Below are 18,158 nucleotides of genomic sequence, written 5' to 3'. Positions count from 1 at the left end.
CTGGCGTAGGAAGTTACATCTCCACAACATGGGATCTGACCAAGAACCCCAGGTATACATTGAATACTTAATACCTACTTAACCTTTTTTATACGTTCCTTATGTTGGCGCCTAATTCAGTCTGGCCTTTTTTCATTACCAAATCGAAGAAAATGGACTGAAACAGGGAGAGAAACGCTTGTTTTGGTTTTCCATGGCAAAAAGGTTCTTACACGTTTTCCATTGCATGCCCTAATGAACACAACCCAGGATTTGTGTTATATAAATCAATTTGTTGTTGTGGTATTGCACCAGCAGCGAGGCGTATAAACTGCTGCATTACAGCTTGTTCCATTTGTGTTATGGTGTAGACACGTCCCGTGTCGTACATCACCCTCTACATGAAAGCAGTGTGTGTGACATCTACTTCACACTGTTTTAACTGCGCGTATACACATGCACACATACACGCATACACGCAGTCAACCACACACACACGCATACATACACACCCTAACGGCACCCGCAGAAAGCAAACATTGGATTAATTTGGATTGACTGGAGGCATATGACAGCATTACTAGCATGCTCAGCACTTACCCAGTCCCACTTACCCAGTCCCACTTACCCAAGCCAGCCCATGCAACAGGTGGATAGCCTCTCACCGCAGAAGTCTGACAGACCATAGACATATATTTGTGTTGAGAAAAAACTTTAACATGCAAATTAGTGATGACGACAAATGCCAGATTCCTGTAAACCGTCAGAAACCATTTTATATTCAAAACGTTTACAAGCAAACCAAAATGCTGCTACTGAACAGAGACAACACAACCCTGCCAAGCTAGTGATAGAAAACATCCCTGCAGATCTACCAGCCCCTAGTGGCGACCAAGCTAAAGTCTGACGTCCCATGGCGCTCATTTTATTAACTTCCCTTCCACGTACTGTTATTTATTCACCATCAAACAGAGTGGGTTGAAAGGAATTGCAAAAGTTTTTTTTTTTATCAACACCACAATATCAGGAGGAGGAAATGTTGCCTTTTATGCATTTTCATTTGGATATAAGAGATGGAAATCGAATTGGCTGTAGTAATTCAACAAGAGGAAGATTAACCAAGGTATCTGAGGTTGAATACTTTCCTGCGTGTTATGGGAGTTTTAATAGCACAGAACTTAGGTCAGTAGGACAGGACAGAGTCATCAGTGTTTAATCATTGAAGTTGTGAAGTTGTCTACCGTATAACTGGGTGTTTCTTGTGTATGGCACAGCTCAATGAAGTGGTGGGGTTAGCCATGTAAGAACCGGAGATACCCGGCTGTACATCACCTCAGGTTTATTCTGGGCATTCATCATGTGCTATGACTGCTGTCTGTGTAGAACGCTGTCTGAAAACTATTGTGTTTACCAACCTTATTTCTACCAGAACAATCTATGGTTCTCCTCCTTGGAGGACAGCTAAGGTTACAAAAAAAATAAAAAATGAGAATGGACTAAATAGCTGCCAGATAGACAACTATCTGAGGGACTGGCCAGCAACATCCCAGGTGCCAGAGCTGGTCAACGGACCAGGGGTTGAGAAACTCTGAGATATAGCCTAGCAGATGTGGAATGGCGATGTCCTAGTGTGCCAAGTCACATACCTACTGTACATCCTTATTGTAATGTCTAAGGAACCATAACCCAACGCTATCTGTTGTGCTCTGCTTCACACAGACCCAAATCAAATCAAATTGTATTAGTCACATACACATATTTAGCAGATGTTATTGCGGGTGTAGCGAAATGCTTGTGTTCCTAGCTCCAACAGTGCACCTTGAGCTGCTGTTGACTTTGCTACTTAACAGCAACATGTATGAGTAACATTAGTCTTAGTAAGATCAATCTAGGCCTTCTCTATAAAAAACACTACACTGAGGACTACAGCATTGGGTTGAACGTCTTATCTTAACACTGAGGAAACCGTGCCTCCTACTGGCCCGCCAACACCCCTTCCAGCAGCATACCACCCTGCATCCCAGAGGAAAGAGTGCCTCCTACTGGCCCGCCAACACCCCTTCCAGCAGCATACCACCCTGCATCCCAGAGGAAAGAGTGCCTCCTACTGGCCCGCCAACACCCCTTCCAGCAGCATACCACCCTGCATCCCAGAGGAAAGAGTGCCTCCTACTGGCCCGCCAACACCCCTTCCAGCAGCATACCACCCTGCATCCCAGAGGAAAGAGTGCCTCCTACTGGCCCTCCAACACCCCTTCCAGCAGCATACCACCCTGCATCCCACTGCTGGCTTGCCTCTTAAGCTAAGCGGGGTTGGTCCCTGGATGGGAGACCAGGTGCTGCTAAAAGTGGTGTTGGAGGGCCAGTAAGGCACTCTTTCCTCTGGTAAAAAAAATATCCCAATGCCCCACCCAGGGCAGTGATTGGGGACATTGCCCTGTGTAGGGTGGTGTCTTTCAGATGGGACGTTAAATGGGTGTACTGACTGTCTGTGGTCACTAAAGATCCCATGTCACTTATCGTAAGAGTAGGGGTGGCCACCTAATCATCCCCAACTTCCAATTGGCTGATTCATCCCCCCTCCTCTCCACTGTAACTATTCCCCAGGTCATTGTTGTAAATGACAATGTGTTCTCAGTCAACATACCTGGTCAAATAAAATAATAAAAAGTACTACAGCATTGGGTTGAATCTTAACACCAAACACTTCCCCAAGAACAACCTCGATCTTTTTCTTATTTTTTAATTCTTCTCGCTACGTGTTTCTCCCGCGGCAGGTTCTCTTGAGGCACCTCTCTCTGTCACTTTAGATCTCTATCGGCTATGGGAGAGAGTTTATATATTTGGAAACAGTAAATAATTCAGAGGAGGGGATTGAGTTAGTGGTCCCCTAGCTCACGCTATACTGTAAAGATGTCTGTAAAGTCTAACCATGAAAGACTTGTTTTTCATTCATGACCCCCACATGTCTGTCTGGATTGCCAGATGTAACATTGAGTTTGTCACAGGAAAAGTTTTTCAATTTATTCCCAGACAGGCTTTAAACTGGTTACATGTCACATTAGTTTGTCAGTTTCCTTTGCATCTCAATATGAATCTCTCACTGTAATCCGCTGTAGTCTCATGCGTGGGCACTGGTTGGCTGTTTTTCAATGTACTTCAAAGGCACTAGCATCTGGCACAAAAGAGAGTGACTTGGTGCCTGGGAGTTATGGTGTAGAAAGGAGTTAAGTCATCAAAAGAGAGTGGCCGTGTCTTAATACCCATACAAGCTTAGTAAATAGTATGCAAAAAATAAAGTTTTATAGTATGTAAACTTTGAAAACAGTACACCGAATGCATCATCTAATGCGCGATTGCGTTGACTCCCGCCATTCGTTCATTTTGGTACAGCGCGTCAATTTCTCTAATCAGCTGTTGTCAAACATGTGAGTCGGAAAAGACGAGTGAATTCTGCTAGATCAAACGCTGAAATTAGTATGCAGTTTAAGTATGTAGTACGCTACTATGGGTATTCGGACAGAGCCAGTGATTTGGTGCCTGGGAGTTATTGTGATGTTATGGAGAAGCATCTACTCCTCTAAGTCAGTCAGTCACTGGTGCCATTCCAGGTTGTCTTTTTTTGCAATGGTGTATCTCAGAATATTGCTGTATCATATTAAGGTGGTTCCTGAGACGATAAACACTTCTCCAGGCCATGTGAGATCTGATCCTCAGCGCTTCTGCAAAAAAGACAACCTAGAACAGCGCCACAACTAACTGTCCGTCAGCCATTCTATCTGTCCGTCCTTCTGTCTGTTGACCAGTCTGTCTGTCCCTCTGGTTGTGTCTACACTTGACGCTTACATGCGACTTCTGCTATCAGAATACGAAGATCGCATTGAAAAGACTGGTCTAGACGCACAAAAGTCGCTTTGTGCTCTGATTGTGTTCAGATCTGGCTGACCACTTCAGGAGGTGGTCAGGGATGCATTGTCTACGGCTTTCTCCTCAGTCTGGACGCAATCAGGCTACCAAAAGCGCATACAGTGGGCGACGTCATCAGCACTCCCACAAGTCTCCAGAAAACGTGTGTTTTGGGACCGAGAGGCAACTTTTCATTATAACGTTGGAGGAAATAAGTTCCTAGCGTGTGAGGAACGTGTTTGCTGGCCTCCATAAATGCTAGCCAGCTAGCTAATATTTAGAAAAAAAATTTTTTTGTTTGGCTAGAGTTATGCTAACTCGTTTGCAATCCCTTTAGCGTTGCTTGCTATCTTGCTGGCTATCTACAGAGATTAGCTGGCTAGTTAGCTACAGTAGTTAGCTACTGCCATCAGTCTGTCTGTCTCTCTGTCTATTGGCCAGTGTCTGTCCCTCTGTCTGTTGGCCAGTCTGTCTGTCTATCAGCCAGTCTGTCTGTCCCTCTGTCTCAGCCAGTCTGTCTGTCTGTTGTCCAGTCTGTCTGTCAGTCAGGCATACAATGGGACTGTGCGGTAACAGCTAAGCTCTGTGTGTTGGGCTGAATCAGGTTAGAGGGAGAGAAAAAATCAGTCCATTAGCAAAGGGGCCACGTTTGTCCTCCTCCTCAGGGTGTATTGTTAGACAGAGAGCAGTCGTGTGAGGTAAAACTAAACCCAGTGGATTTTGGCCATTCATCCATTGTTGTTGTCTGTTGTTGCTCTTAGATCTGAGGCCAGGTAAGGGGATATTTTAGTGTTGTAAACAAAAACGGAATAACAGCTACAGCATATGTTTTGTAGTAAGGCTTGTCTACCTTTCCAATGAATATTATACAAGTCTATAGATGCAATGCAGAAGAATAGTGTGCAGACCTCTCATATGTCACAGTTGTGAACATGTACATTAGGCTATTTATGAATGTATCCTTTCGATGTCCTTTTAGAGTGAGATCACATGTGACTTTGATCCTACCAAGTGGGTAATTTGGCTGTACGAGGAGAAATTTTAAGCAGCCAACCGAGACTTCTTCACTCAGCGGTTCTGCTCACCCAACTTACCTGATTAAAAGGCAACTATTGACCTTTCACTGTAAACGTGGTGACATTTAGAACAAAGGGAGGCTCTGACAAAAAGATCAGGACGTAGAGAATTTACGAACCACAGAAATTCAAGTGAAAGTTGAGTCCAAATTCTCAGGCTATTGTTGCAGAGTTGATGCTCTTGGATTTGGGATACTATGGTTTTGAAAGCTACGTTACAACAGCAACCCAAAATAGGCTAATTGTACTGTAGCACAGCTTGGCTGTTGGGAAGGGAGATTATTTATTCATCTGGGCGTCGCAGAGGGCTTGTCAAATAAAATAAAGTAGAATTGTATTGGTCACGTACACATATTTTTGCAGACGTTATCGCAGGTGCAGCTAAATGCTTATACTTGTACTGTTATTTATGAGTATTTGATAGCTGTTAATGTGGTTCAGTTTCTGCAATAGGGAAAATGATGGAACATGACTGAACACTAGAATCTCTCTTTCTCTCCCTCCCTCTCTCTCTATCTTTCTCTCTTTCATGGGGGGATGATACTTTTCTCTTTCATTTACTCATGTAACCAAGTGGGTACTCTTTTTTTCTGTTCAACAAAGATCTCTAATTGACATGCACCATTGACATGCATATGAATCTCATTCATTGTTGGGTTCAGAGACCTCCTTTGACCCATCAATAGGTTCAACCTCCTCACTTGATTTGAGGTGGCAATGATTTGATCACTTCACTTCAACCTTCGATTAAAACATCCATATTTTTGGGACATTTACATAAGCATATTCAGAAACATATTGTAGCCTTACTTTTGTTATGACTTTTATTTTGGCGTAATGTATTGAGGCACTGTTATTGTTTGTACCCTGGGGACTTTTATTTAGAAAACGATAGTATTCTCAGAGGCACCTACGCATGTCAGGAGAATGTGGAGAAAAAGACAGAGTGGATGTTGGTGACTGCTTGGCTGGATCTCTTGGTCCAGAGACATTCAACAACAAGTAATCGTTTTCTGTTTTATTTTTACTGCCTATCCCACAAGTCTTCCGGTAGTGTTAAATATCTACAACAAGAATTAAGGGTTACACTATACATCCCAGCAGTCGTACATTGTAACATACTTCAGTATGCAAGCCAAGTTACTTAGCCAACTATGTCAGCTAACCAGCTAACAAGTAACATCAGTAAGTTATTTATTGATATTTAGCACATAAGGATTGTGATGTTATATTTGGCATTTGTGACTTAAATTACTTTTGAGATTTCACATGGAATGACCCTGACTTGGAATGACTCAGAATTCCCTCATGTGTATTATAATAATACTAATCATCACCACCATCAATTGGTTACTTTTTCTGGTAGCCATTATTCACTCTTATCCCAGCACTAGGAGGACTGTATAGACAGCTCATGGGTTATGGTTAGCCAACTGCTCAGTAGTTTAGTTATGGTTATTTTAATATTCAATCATAAAAAGGGCCCGGAATTCAGGCCCATATAAATTTGATTCAAACAGTCAGGCCATTACTTTGAATCCAATTCCGGGACTAATATAGAATCCAGGATAACCCAGGCTCCCTAAAGGAGTAGAGAAGACAATGTAACACAATGTACCTGCTTTGGTTTAGAATGTCTATATAACAATACAGTATGAGTACATTATGATTTTGAAGAGACTGGTTGCGTCCCAAATAGCACACTATTACCCATATAGTGCACCACTTTTGACCAAAGCCTATGGGCCCTGGTCAGAAGTATTACTCTATATAGGGGATAGGGTGCCATTTGAGATGCCACGAGGTTATTATTTGTATTATTATTATTATTAATTTTTTACGGGGGGTAGATCAGCTTTAATATTGCAGATAGATTGTAGCTTCCATCAATGTAATTGTCTGCATCATTTCCAATCCCTCATATATTTTATTTATTTATTTCTATTTACCATATATTTTTAACTGTGCTGTTTCACAAAAGGTCAGAACCTATATATGCTGCCCCGGTTTTAACGGAATTATAAGAATATTACATGAAGAATGCTTTTGGATTAGATTTATTTCTGTCCTTCATCTGACATTATGAGAAACTCTCCCTGACGAATGAGATTCATTAAGTTCAAATGATAACCATCAGACTAGTGTATTGAGGGAGGAATCGATGGTGGTGATGTGCAAATGATTCCATTGTCTAGGTTTCGATGGCTGAGTCCGAAATGGCACTATATTCCCTTCATAGTGCACTATTTTTGGCCAGCAATTATAGGGCTCTGGTCAGTAGGAGTGCACTATATAAAGAATATAGTGCCATTTTGGACACATCCAATGAAAACCTGGAAGGCTAGCGAGAGCATTAATATTTTCTTAGACTCATTATGGAGATGGTATCTAGGAAGTAGGCAGCTTTCAGTGTCCGTTTCCTTTCTGATCCAATGCTGCTCCTCGGCTGATTGGTTCGGTTCAGAATCTGCTGTAGGAACTTTTGACTTCCTTGCAATTGCCTGACACACTGGATTTGACTCCACACCTTGTCCTTGATAGAATAGCTAGCAATCCAGTCCAAAATTACAGCTAGAGAGCTAGTTAGCTTGCTAGCAATAGCAGGTTATCGTTAGCCAAGGACCGCATTATAATTTGACATAGCTAGGTTAGCTAGGTAGCATTAGCTTGCTAGCTAGTTAGCCAGACCTGTATAACGGCTTGGTTTTTGAATAGTAGCACCGTGACTACTGAATGAATTGGACACTGTTGCTTTGGTAAGTGGCCAATTGAGAACTTTATTGTTGAGAACTGATTTGAGTCCGCATCATTCAGATTGGTTGACTGAGTTGCATCTCAGCTTCATCATTCAATGGCTGAAACACAACCAAAGCCAATTGGCCCAGCAGTTCTCCAATACAGACAATGGAAGAAAACTATTGGTCCATAGCCCAACAGAACGTCATTTCAAACTTTCCCACAGCAAGAGCGCTTAGAATCCCCACATTGTAATGTCAACATTGCATTGAGGCTTGACACTTTGACACATTCTGAGTATGAGAAGGACAATTTATGGGTGTAGTTTTGTGTTAAGTCTCAGTTTTACATTTCCCCCACTATGTTAAGGTTGAGATTTGGGCAGGGGAAGCTGATCTTAGATGTGTACCTACTAGTGGAAACTTACCCCCGGAGCGTTTTGGAGGATTTTTGTCTTGTCATGTCATCCTGCTGTACTCAAGTTGCAATGAACATGTGAGATGGATGTGTGCTGGGCCTCAGGCCACCGCTGCAGTGAGAGAAGACGCAGCTGAGGTGTATTAATAGTAGAGCTGTGTGTGTGTGGTCGGTCTGAAGAAGAATCTGGATCAGTAGACTCTTGGGGAGAAGAGAGTATGTCTGTGCACTAGTGTTGTCACGATACCACGATACTAGGAAGTAAGGAAGCAAAATAAACAAGTCTGAATGAAGCGGTCTGAAAGTCTTGAGGAAAACAGTCCTAATGTTGGAAACAACAGCCTTATGTTGTCACCCAAAGCCATGTGTATTTTGCAAGCTATAGCACACAATATTTAACAGAAGTAGGTTTTAAAGGACCAAAGAGTTCAGTCTGCTTTGTGTTTTCCTTTTTGCCAAGGAAAATCTGGTATCGTAGTATCGCGATACTGGTATCGTGACAATATTACTGTACGCACACACACACACACACACACACACCACACACCACACACACACACACTTTCAGACATTAACATAGTGAAGTAACTAATCGAAGGTCACATGGAAGACTTTATACGAAACTATAATAAGCTATTGTACTCATTGCTCAATGACATCCAGCTTATTGTACCTTCACCAGTCACTGTGCTATTTGTTTGTACTGTATCCTGTGTAACACATACACCTGTAGTTGTGAAATGTATCAAGTGAGTCTGCGAAAGGTGCTGTTGAAGTCTCAGGAGAGTTGGAGAATGAAGGGGATGGAGAGAGGAACAGAGATGGTGAAGGAGAGGGAGGCAGGCCCCCTAAAGCTACAAGCTCTACGCAGACGCAAGATTCTGAGTGTTGCAATGTCGTTTTTCCTCACAAAAAGGGGCGTCTCCTCGACGCTGCGGCCATCGCCATACTTTTTTTACTACCTGAAAATTGACACACACCGTATCATTCCTTCCGCAGCCGCGGAGGCAGTGTTGTCGCTTGGTTCCTTGATCTGATCTATAGGCTATTCATCAAAGTAGGCTATTTTGCATTGATAACCAAATATAATCTCAGCGACTGTTCAAACAGTAAAACAAACAAGAATCCACCTAAAAATGTATTTTGTTTAGAAGTAATAACTAGTGATTACAGGCTATTGTGAAATAACCCTGCTGTAGCCAACTAGCTAGCCAGGTGCTTTTTTTCATCATGACCAAAACATGATGATGTTCTATTTTTAGCTGATATGGGAATGAATACACAAGCAGCATATCAAACTGGGATAATGTTTTAGGTTACACCGGCAAGTAAATGAGTATTTGCCAGGGCATCTTTTTTTAAATTATAAATCTGATTATTTCACATGGAAATGTGGGAAACAAAAAAGCTAGCTAGCTAGCTTGCTATGTTTTTAGCCAGCTAGCCAGGCTGCCAGCTAGCTACTACTAGCAATGGAAGGCGACTCTTCCTTGGTTTCACAAAATATAAACAGTTACTATCGCCCCCTTGTGAATAGGAGTGGGACCGGCGAGGATGTCATGTTACTAAAAGGTGTCCGCTATTCCAAAAATCCCGGCGAGGGGAGAAGGGTAGGGTAGGGGAGAAGGCGAGGGGAGAAGGGTAGGGTAGGGGAGAAGGCGAGGGGAGAAGGGTAGGGTAGGGTAGGGTAGGGGAGAAGGCGAGGGGAGAAGGGTAGGGTAGGGTAGGGGAGAAGGCGAGGGGAGAAGGGGAGGGTAGGGGTAGGGGAGAAGGCGAGGGGAGAAGGGTAGGGTAGGGTAGGGGGAGAAGGCGAGGGGAGAAGGGTAGGGTAGGGTAGGGGAGAAGGCGAGGGGAGAAGGGTAGGGTAGGGTAGGGGGAGAAGGCGAGGGAGAAGGGTAGGGTAGGGTAGGGGAGAAGGCGAGGGGAGAAGGGTAGGGGAGGGGAGAAGGCGAGAGGAGAAGGTTAGGGTAGGGTAGGGTAGGGGGAGAAGGCGAGGGGAGAAGGGTAGGGTAGGGGGAGAAGGCGAGGGGAGAAGGGTAGGGTAGGGTAGGGGAGAAGGCGAGGGGAGAAGGGTAGGGGAGGGGAGAAGGCGAGAGGAGAAGGGTAGGGTAGGGTAGGGTAGGGGAGAAGGCGAGGGGAGAAGGGTAGGGTAGGGTAGGGGAGAAGGCGAGGGGAGAAGGGGAGGGGAGGGGAGAAGGCGAGGGAGAAGGGTAGGGTAGGGGAGAAGGCGAGGGGAGAAGGGTAGGGGAGAAGGCGAGGGGAGAAGGGTAGGGTAGGGTAGGGGGAGAAGGCGAGGGGAGAAGGGTAGGGGAGAAGGGGAGAAGGGTAGGGGAGGGGAGAAGGCGAGGGGAGTAGGGGAGAAGGGGAGGCGAGGGGAGAAGGGTAGGGGAGAAGGCGAGGGGAGAAGGGCTGCTGTGGGAGACTGATAAGCTAAGTCAGAGATGTCATCACACTGGCCCATCACACCCACTGACATGATGATTCAATTCAGCCCCCAGTGTGTGTGTGTGTGTGTGTGTGTGTGTGTGTGTGTGTGTGTGTGTGTGTGTGTGTGTGTGTGTGTGTGTGTGTGTGTGTGTGTGTGTGTGTGTGTGTGTGTGTGTGTGTGTGTGTGCCGGAGGACATTTATTTTTGTGTGTGTGAGAGAAACCGTGCATGTGCCAGCTTGTATTTCTTTCCTCCTATTTCTGTGCGTGGGCAGAGCAAGAGCACAGGTGAAGACTGTCCATCTGCTTCTAACACAGAGAGCGAGGGGAGAGGTAGAGGGGGAGAGGTAGAGGGGAAAAGAGGAGGGAGTGAGTAGGCCCTGTTTCCTCTCCCTGATGAAATTGGGCTGGAATTTAGTTTCCTAAAAACAAACAGCAGGAGAGCGTAGAACCCACCTCCCTCCCTTATCCTCTCTTCCCTCCCTCCCTGTCTCCCCCTAGTCTCGGCAGCTCCGGAGCATGACGTAACCACACAATTACACACCGCCACCGTGGGAGAGTGCTGCTCTCTGCTCTACACAAATAACCTGTATATATCAATCTGTCTGCCTGCCATATTGTATTAGACCTACACTGTCATGTATGACATAACAGGCCTGAGGCCGCTGATTCAATATGCTCTCTGAGTAACACATAGACCAGCGCTTCACAAACTCGGACCTGGGGACCCCAAGGGGTGCACGTTTTGGTTTTCACCCTAGCACTACACAGCTAATTCAAATAGTCAAAGCTTGATGATGAGTTGATTATTTGAATCAGCTGTGTAGTGCAAGGGGAGGGGCCAGGACCGGGTTTTGTAAACACTGACTTAGACAAAGAAGACTGTTGGGTCATTCAAGGAACTATGTAGTAGTTTTAAACTAACCCAACGAGACCCCTGGCATGTATTCATTAGTGCACCCCGTAGGAAACCGTAGTAACACTTTTCACAATGAAAAATAGCATTTCTTATTGGAAGGTTAGTCCCTCCCCGTTTCAGTCATTTACTTCCTAATGAATACACCCTTGGATTCATGTTTCTGTTCAGTTTGAGATCCTACTGCCCCAGTGGACGTTCGACAGAACTACCCTGTTAGATTTGATAATGGGAAATCCATTTACTGGACATAACTTCCTCTTGCTCATGTCCTGTCTTGCTCTTGGCACTGAATTTTGCAGATAGAAATAGTCCCAATTATATCTGACAGACAATTTCGATACACATTTCTATCTGATCTGTTCTGTAACGTTGCATCCTCCTGAACAGGCCCCTGCCCTGCCATTTTGTACAGACAAAACAACAGTCCGTAGAACATGGACACAGAGGTCCACTGTTCCACCCAGTTGAAGTTCATTACTAATCTAAAGCATTTGACTTACTGAACAATGGCGCTAAAAATGTCACAACTGGACTAACAACATGACTTGCAATGTCTCCATAGTTGGGCTTAAACTCTTGGACATAAATTACTATTGTATGAATAAAATAATGTATCCACTTTTCCCACCAAATATAGAAGTCCTCTATTGAAAACAAATCTAGATTTTACATGTTGGAAGTTGTGACTTTTACAGCGACAGAAACTGTCAGTGTACAGATATGTGCTGTGGTGGCCCTAGGTGAAGTGTAGTTGTCATTGTATTAGTAACACCTCAGGTAAAGTAGAGTCTCTTGTGTCTTGCAGTAAAATATCTCTGTTCAGTAGGACACCAGAGTAGACTGCTCTCTCTGTCGCTCTCCCTGGGGACAGCAGATCTTTGTTTAGGCACACATAGGTGACCTCTCAGCTGCAGGCTTCATTTGATGAAGGCTACTGGCACACCACCAACCCTGCTGCCAAGACATGGTAGAGTAGTGTTGTGTTTCTGTTAGGATCAGTCTTTATCTATCGCTATCGATGCCTCCATCCTTTTTTACGCTCTCTCACTGTTTTTCTCATTCTCTCTCTCTCTCTCTCTCTCTCTCTCTCTCTCTCTCTCTCTCTCTCTCTCTCTCTCACTCTTTTGCTCTCTCTCTCTCCTGCCAATGAGCATGAGGCGGGAAAAGGAGAGCAGCTTCGCTCTGTCTACCGCTCTCTCGCTCTCCCTCTCTCTCTCTCCCTCTCCCCTCTCCTGGTCTGTGTGTGCTCAGTCGTTCAATGCCGCACAGCGCTGTTGTGTCATGAGGCTTGGGAGCCTGTGGAGTGCTGGTGCTAGGGGATAGTGACTACCTTAGAGGTGTATTAGAGACCGCGCCAGAGAGATTTGCCAAAACCCTTCGGATCTACACATAAGGGACAGTGGAGATACGGGATAGATAGAAACTGGACTACCGGTACCCTCCACAGACTGAGGAGATACGCATTGAAGACGGTAGTGAGACAGCTGGAGATCCGCTGTAGAGAGACAGGCGAGAGACTGGGGGACTTTGGCGATTCCTTTCAGAGACCGTGGGGATATTGCTCACGCTGAGATACGCATTGAAGTGATTTGGAGATACAAGCTGAAGAACCTCTCTATTTCTCTCTCTCTCTCTCTCTCTCTCTCTCTCATTTATTTCTTACCTCTCTCCCTTTATCCCTCCCCATGGGAAAGTTAAAGAAAGCGAAAGCAGAAGCTCTGTTTTAAGGTAAAGCCACCACAATTAGTCTGACTGTAGGTCTGCTGCAGCTATAGAAACTGAAGCAATAGCCGGTAACCTTAGTAACTGAGTGGATTACCAGACGCATCATGTGGACCCAGTCAGGATACTGCCATCACTTCCCCGGACATCCCTTCTACCATGCACCCTCCTGCAGGTGTGTACTACTACTACTACTACTACTACTACTACAGTGCCTTCAGAAAGTATTCACACCACTTGACTTTTTCCACCTCTTGTTGTTACAAGGTGGGATTAAAATTGATTTAATAAAAAAAAAATTGTCAACGATTTACACAAAATACTCTGTCAAAGTGGAAGAAAAATTCTAACATTTCTTAAAAATTTATGAACAATAAAACACTAATATATTTTGATTAGATAAGTATTCAACCCCCTGAGTCAATACATGTTAGAATTACCTTTGGCAGCGATTACAGCTGTAAGTCTTTCTGGGTAAGTCTCCAAGAGCTTTGCACACCTGGATTGTACAATATTTGCACATTATTCTTCTAAAATTATTCATGCTCTGTCAAGTTGGTTGTTGATCATTGCTATACAGCCATTTTCAAGTCTTGCCATAGATTTTCAAGCCGATTTAAATCAAAACTGTGACTAGGTCACTCAGGAACATTCAATATCGTCTTGGTAAGCAACTCCAGCATATATTTGGCCTTGTGTTTTAGGTTATTGTCCTGCTGAAAGGTGAATTTGTCTCCCAGTGTCTGTTGGAAAGCAGACTGAACCAGGTTTCCCTCTAGGATTTAGCCTGTGCTTAGCTCTATTCAGTTTATTTTCATCCCAAAAAACTCCTTAGGACTTGTCGATGACGAGCATATCCATAACATGATGCAGCCACCACCATGCTTGAAACTATGAAGAGTGGTAATCAGTGATGTGTTGTGTTGGATTTGCCCCAAACATAACGCTTTGTATTCAGGACATAAAGTTAATTTCTTTGCCACTTTTTTTTGCAGTTTTGCTTTAGTGTCTTATTGCAAACACGATGCATGTTTTGAAATATTTGTATTCTGTACAGGCTTCCTTCTTTTCCCTCTGTCAATTAGGTTAGTATTATGGAGGAACTACAATGTTGTTGATCCATCCTCAGTTTTTTCCTGTCACAGCCATTAAACTCTGTAACTGTTTTAAAGTCACCATTGGCCTCATGGTGAAATCCCTGAGCAGTTTCCTTCTTCTCCGGCAACTGAGTTAGGAAGGACGCCTGTATGTTTGTAGTGACTGGGTGTATTGATACACCATCCAAAGTGTAATTAATAACTTAACCATGTTCAAATAAATGTTCTATGTCAGTTTTTTTTTTTTTTTTTTACCCATCTACCAATAGGTGCCTTCTTTGCGAGGCATTGGAAAACCTCCCTGGTCTTTGTGGTTGAATCTGTGTTTCAGCATTTCATTTGTAATTAATTAGAAAACATTTCTAAAAACGTTATTCCACTTTGCCATTATGGGGTATTGTGTGTAGGCCAGTGACACAAAATCTAAATGTAATCCATTTTAAATTCAGGCTGTAACGCAACAAAATGTGGAAAAAGTAAAGGGGTGTGAATACTTTCTGAAGGCACTGTACTACTATTACTACTATTTCTACTACTACTGGTACTACTACTACTACTACTACTACTACTACTACTGGTACTACTACTACTACTACTACTACTGGTACTACTGGTACTACTACTACTACTACTACTACTACTATTACTACTACTACTACTACTACTACTACTACTACTACTACTACTACTGGTACTACTACTACTGGTACTACTACTACTACTGGTACTACTACTACTACTACTACTACTACTACTACTATACTACATCCTGCTCTCTTCCATTTTGATATGCTGTTTATGGCCTGGAAATACAGCAGAGGTGTTCCTCAGGGAAGCGTGTTAGTGCCGGTGATATTGTGCATTTGGAGGGAACTGTCGCTTCCACATTATGGGATCAGACATGGTCGCCATGCAATCTCAATACAATTGTAGTTTACCAGAGTGGTTTAGCTTTTGTTGTGGAATCATACTTGGTTTGTAGATACAGTGGGGAGAACAAGTATTTGATACACTGCCGATTTTGCAGGTTTTCCTACTTACAAAGCATGTAGAGGTCTGTAATTTTTATCATAGGTACACTTCAACTGTGAGAGACGGAATCTAAAACAAAAATCCAGAAAATCACATTGTATGATTTTTAAGTAATTAATTTGCATTTTATTGCATGACATAAGTATTTGATACATCAGAAAAGCAGAACTTAATATTTGGTACAGAAACCTTTGTTTGCAATTACAGAGATCATACGTTTCCTGTAGGTCTTGACCAGGTTTGCACACACTGCAGCAGGGATTTTGGCCCACTCCTCCATACAGACCTTCTCCAGATCCTTCAGGTTTCGGGACTGTCGCTGGGCAACACGGACTTTCAGCTCCCCTCCAAATATTTTCTATTGGGTTCAGGTCTGGAGACTGGCTAGGCCACTCCAGGACCTTGAGATGCTTCTTACGGAGCCACTCCTTAGTTGCCCTGGCTGTGTGTTTCGGGTCGTTGTCATGCTGGAAGACCCAGCCACGACCCATCTTCAATGCTCTTACTGAGGGAAGGAGGTTGTTGGCCAATATCTTGCGATACATGGCCCCATCCATCCTCCCCTCAATACGGTGCAGTCGTCCTGTCCCCTTTGCAGAAAAGCACCCCCAAAGAATGATGTTTCCACCTCCATGCTTCACGGTTGGGATGGTGTTCTTGGGGTTGTACTCATCCTTCCTCTTCCTCCAAACACGGCGAGTGGATTTCAGACCAAAAAGCTCTATTTTTGTCTCATCAGACCACATGACCTTCTCCCATTCCTCCTCTGGATCATCCAGATGGTCATTGGCAAACTTTAGACGGGCCTGGACATGCACTGGCTTGAGCAGGGGGACCTTGCGTGCGCTGCAGGATTTTAATCCATGACGGCATAGTGTGTTACTAATGGTTTTCTTTGAGACTGTGGTCCCAGCTCTCTTCAGGTCATTGACCAGGTCCTGCCGTGTAGTTCTGGGCTGATCCCTCACCTTCCTCATGATCATTGATGCCCCACGAGGTGAGATCTTGCATGGAGCCCCAGACCGAGGGTGATTGACCGTCATCTTGAACTTCTTCCATTTTTAATAATTGCGCCAACAGTTGTTGCCTTCTCACCAAGCTGCTTGCCTATTGTCCTGTAGCCCATCCCAGCCTTGTGCAGGTCTACAATTTTATCCCTGATGTCCTTACACAGCTCTCTGGTCTTGGCCATTGTGGAGAGGTAGGAGTCTGTTTGATTGAGTGTGTGGACAGGTGTCTTTTATACAGGTAACGAGTTCAAACAGGTGCAGTTAATACAGGTAATGAGTGGAGAACAGGAAGGCTTCTTAAAGAAAAACTAACAGGTCTGTGAGAGCCGGAATTCTTACTGGTTGGTAGGTGATCAAATACTTATGTCATGCAATAAAATGCAAATTAATTACTTAAAAATCATACAATGTGATTTTCTGGATTTTTGTTTTAGATTCCGTCTCTCACAGTTGAAGTGTACCTATGATAAAAATTACAGACCTACATGCTTTGTAAGTAGGAAAACCTGCAAAATCGGCAGTGTATTAAATACTTGTTCTCCCCACTGTAGCAACATTTTTCTGAATATGCAGTTTTTTATAAGGATTAATTTTTTTTGGAAGAAACAATGATGCTAGTAGAACAGTCTGGTTTAGATTGGGTGATGTTGTTCCTGGCTAACTGAGGTTGAGGAGGTTCTGCGTTTGTCGTGGAATAGAACCAGGGATGTATTCAGCTGCAAATCTAAATGATCCATTCTTCCATGTTATAAAGTTGAGTGAAGTCCCCGCGGTTCCTTCCAACTTCTTCCAGTCGGTTATTTGTTTTGAAGAGAGACACGACTGAACTACAACTTCCGTTTAAGAACAAAATGGAACTCGACAGCATTTGGAGTAAACGGTTTCTGTTGCAAAACTTTTCACTCGACTTTAGAGCATGGAAGAATTGATCATGTAGATGTGCAGCTTGTGCCAAACACTTCGCAGACTTTTCGGATTGGAATGGCAATGCGCGGAAAGTACAACAATTTCAAATGAATTACAACTTCTGTTTAAGAACCCAACAGCTTTTACGTCAGGTTAAAGAGCGTTTGGAGTAAATCGTTTCTGTTGCAAAAAGTTTTACAACAGAATCGGCATAATGAATACACCCAAGCTGAACAGGCTGGTTAGTTTGGTCAATGTCTCAATGCTGTGGAATTAGTTATTGAATGGCTGGAAGGACTGGTTTAGGAAGAGCTCAAATTACATGTTGACTCTGAGATGTCCTAATAATAGTGGGCTGGGACAATTTTTAAGTGTTTATAATAATGTGTTAATATTTGTAACACTTATGGCGTTTTTTATTTGTCACCCACATTGATTTGGAATTCCCATGGAAATGCCATGATGTGTTAATGAATCCTGGTTGAGGGTAGTGTTACAGAGGCTTGCTCTTTGGCTTAAAAGGCTGGTGGTTCAGAATGGCTAGAACTCATAATGACATGTCGTGCTTTCTCATAGCGTCACTGTTGTCTCCTCATCATAGCACAGTTTCACTCCACAGAGGATCTGAATAATTGCACAAACCCATTCCCAGGTTTGATGGAAAACTCTGAGAAATTTGAATATTTTTGAGGTAATGAGAATGACTCCTCCTCGTATAAAAAAAAAAAAAGTATATATATTTTTATTTCACCTTTATTTAACCAGGTATTAGTGAAATGTTCTCTATTTTTCCAATAAAAGTATGAGTAAAAGAGGCTGAGATATCATCACTGTGGCTCTATTCCCCCTCCAGCAGTAATGACATCATTACATTTATCACACTGTTGCAGATGTGCCCTGCTCTCAAATCAACACCATCAAAAGACACACAC

At 43.5% G+C, this 18,158-nt stretch overlaps 1 protein-coding gene across 8 annotated transcripts in view; it reads left to right on the top strand.

Moving 5' to 3' along the window:
- Positions 1–18,158, top strand: part of LOC121540091 (pleckstrin homology domain-containing family A member 7-like) — a 171,218-nt gene that overhangs the window by 24,455 nt on the left and 128,605 nt on the right. Inside the window, exon 1 of one of the 8 annotated variants that reach the window (XM_045207836.1) lies at positions 13,011–13,356. The exons of the other annotated variants lie outside the window; for them this stretch is intronic. Coding sequence (XP_045063771.1) covers positions 13,289–13,356 — 68 coding nt within the window. The 5' untranslated portion in view covers positions 13,011–13,288. Of the gene's footprint in view, positions 1–13,010; positions 13,357–18,158 lie in introns of those variants that run through there. 8 annotated transcript variants of the gene reach the window in all.

The sequence above is a fragment of the Coregonus clupeaformis genome, chromosome 26 (genome assembly GCF_020615455.1).
Source record: "Coregonus clupeaformis isolate EN_2021a chromosome 26, ASM2061545v1, whole genome shotgun sequence".
Classification (NCBI taxonomy): Eukaryota; Metazoa; Chordata; class Actinopteri; order Salmoniformes; family Salmonidae; genus Coregonus; species Coregonus clupeaformis.
The sequence above is the reverse complement of the archived record's forward strand: the minus strand, read 5'-3'. Positions and strand labels throughout refer to the sequence as shown.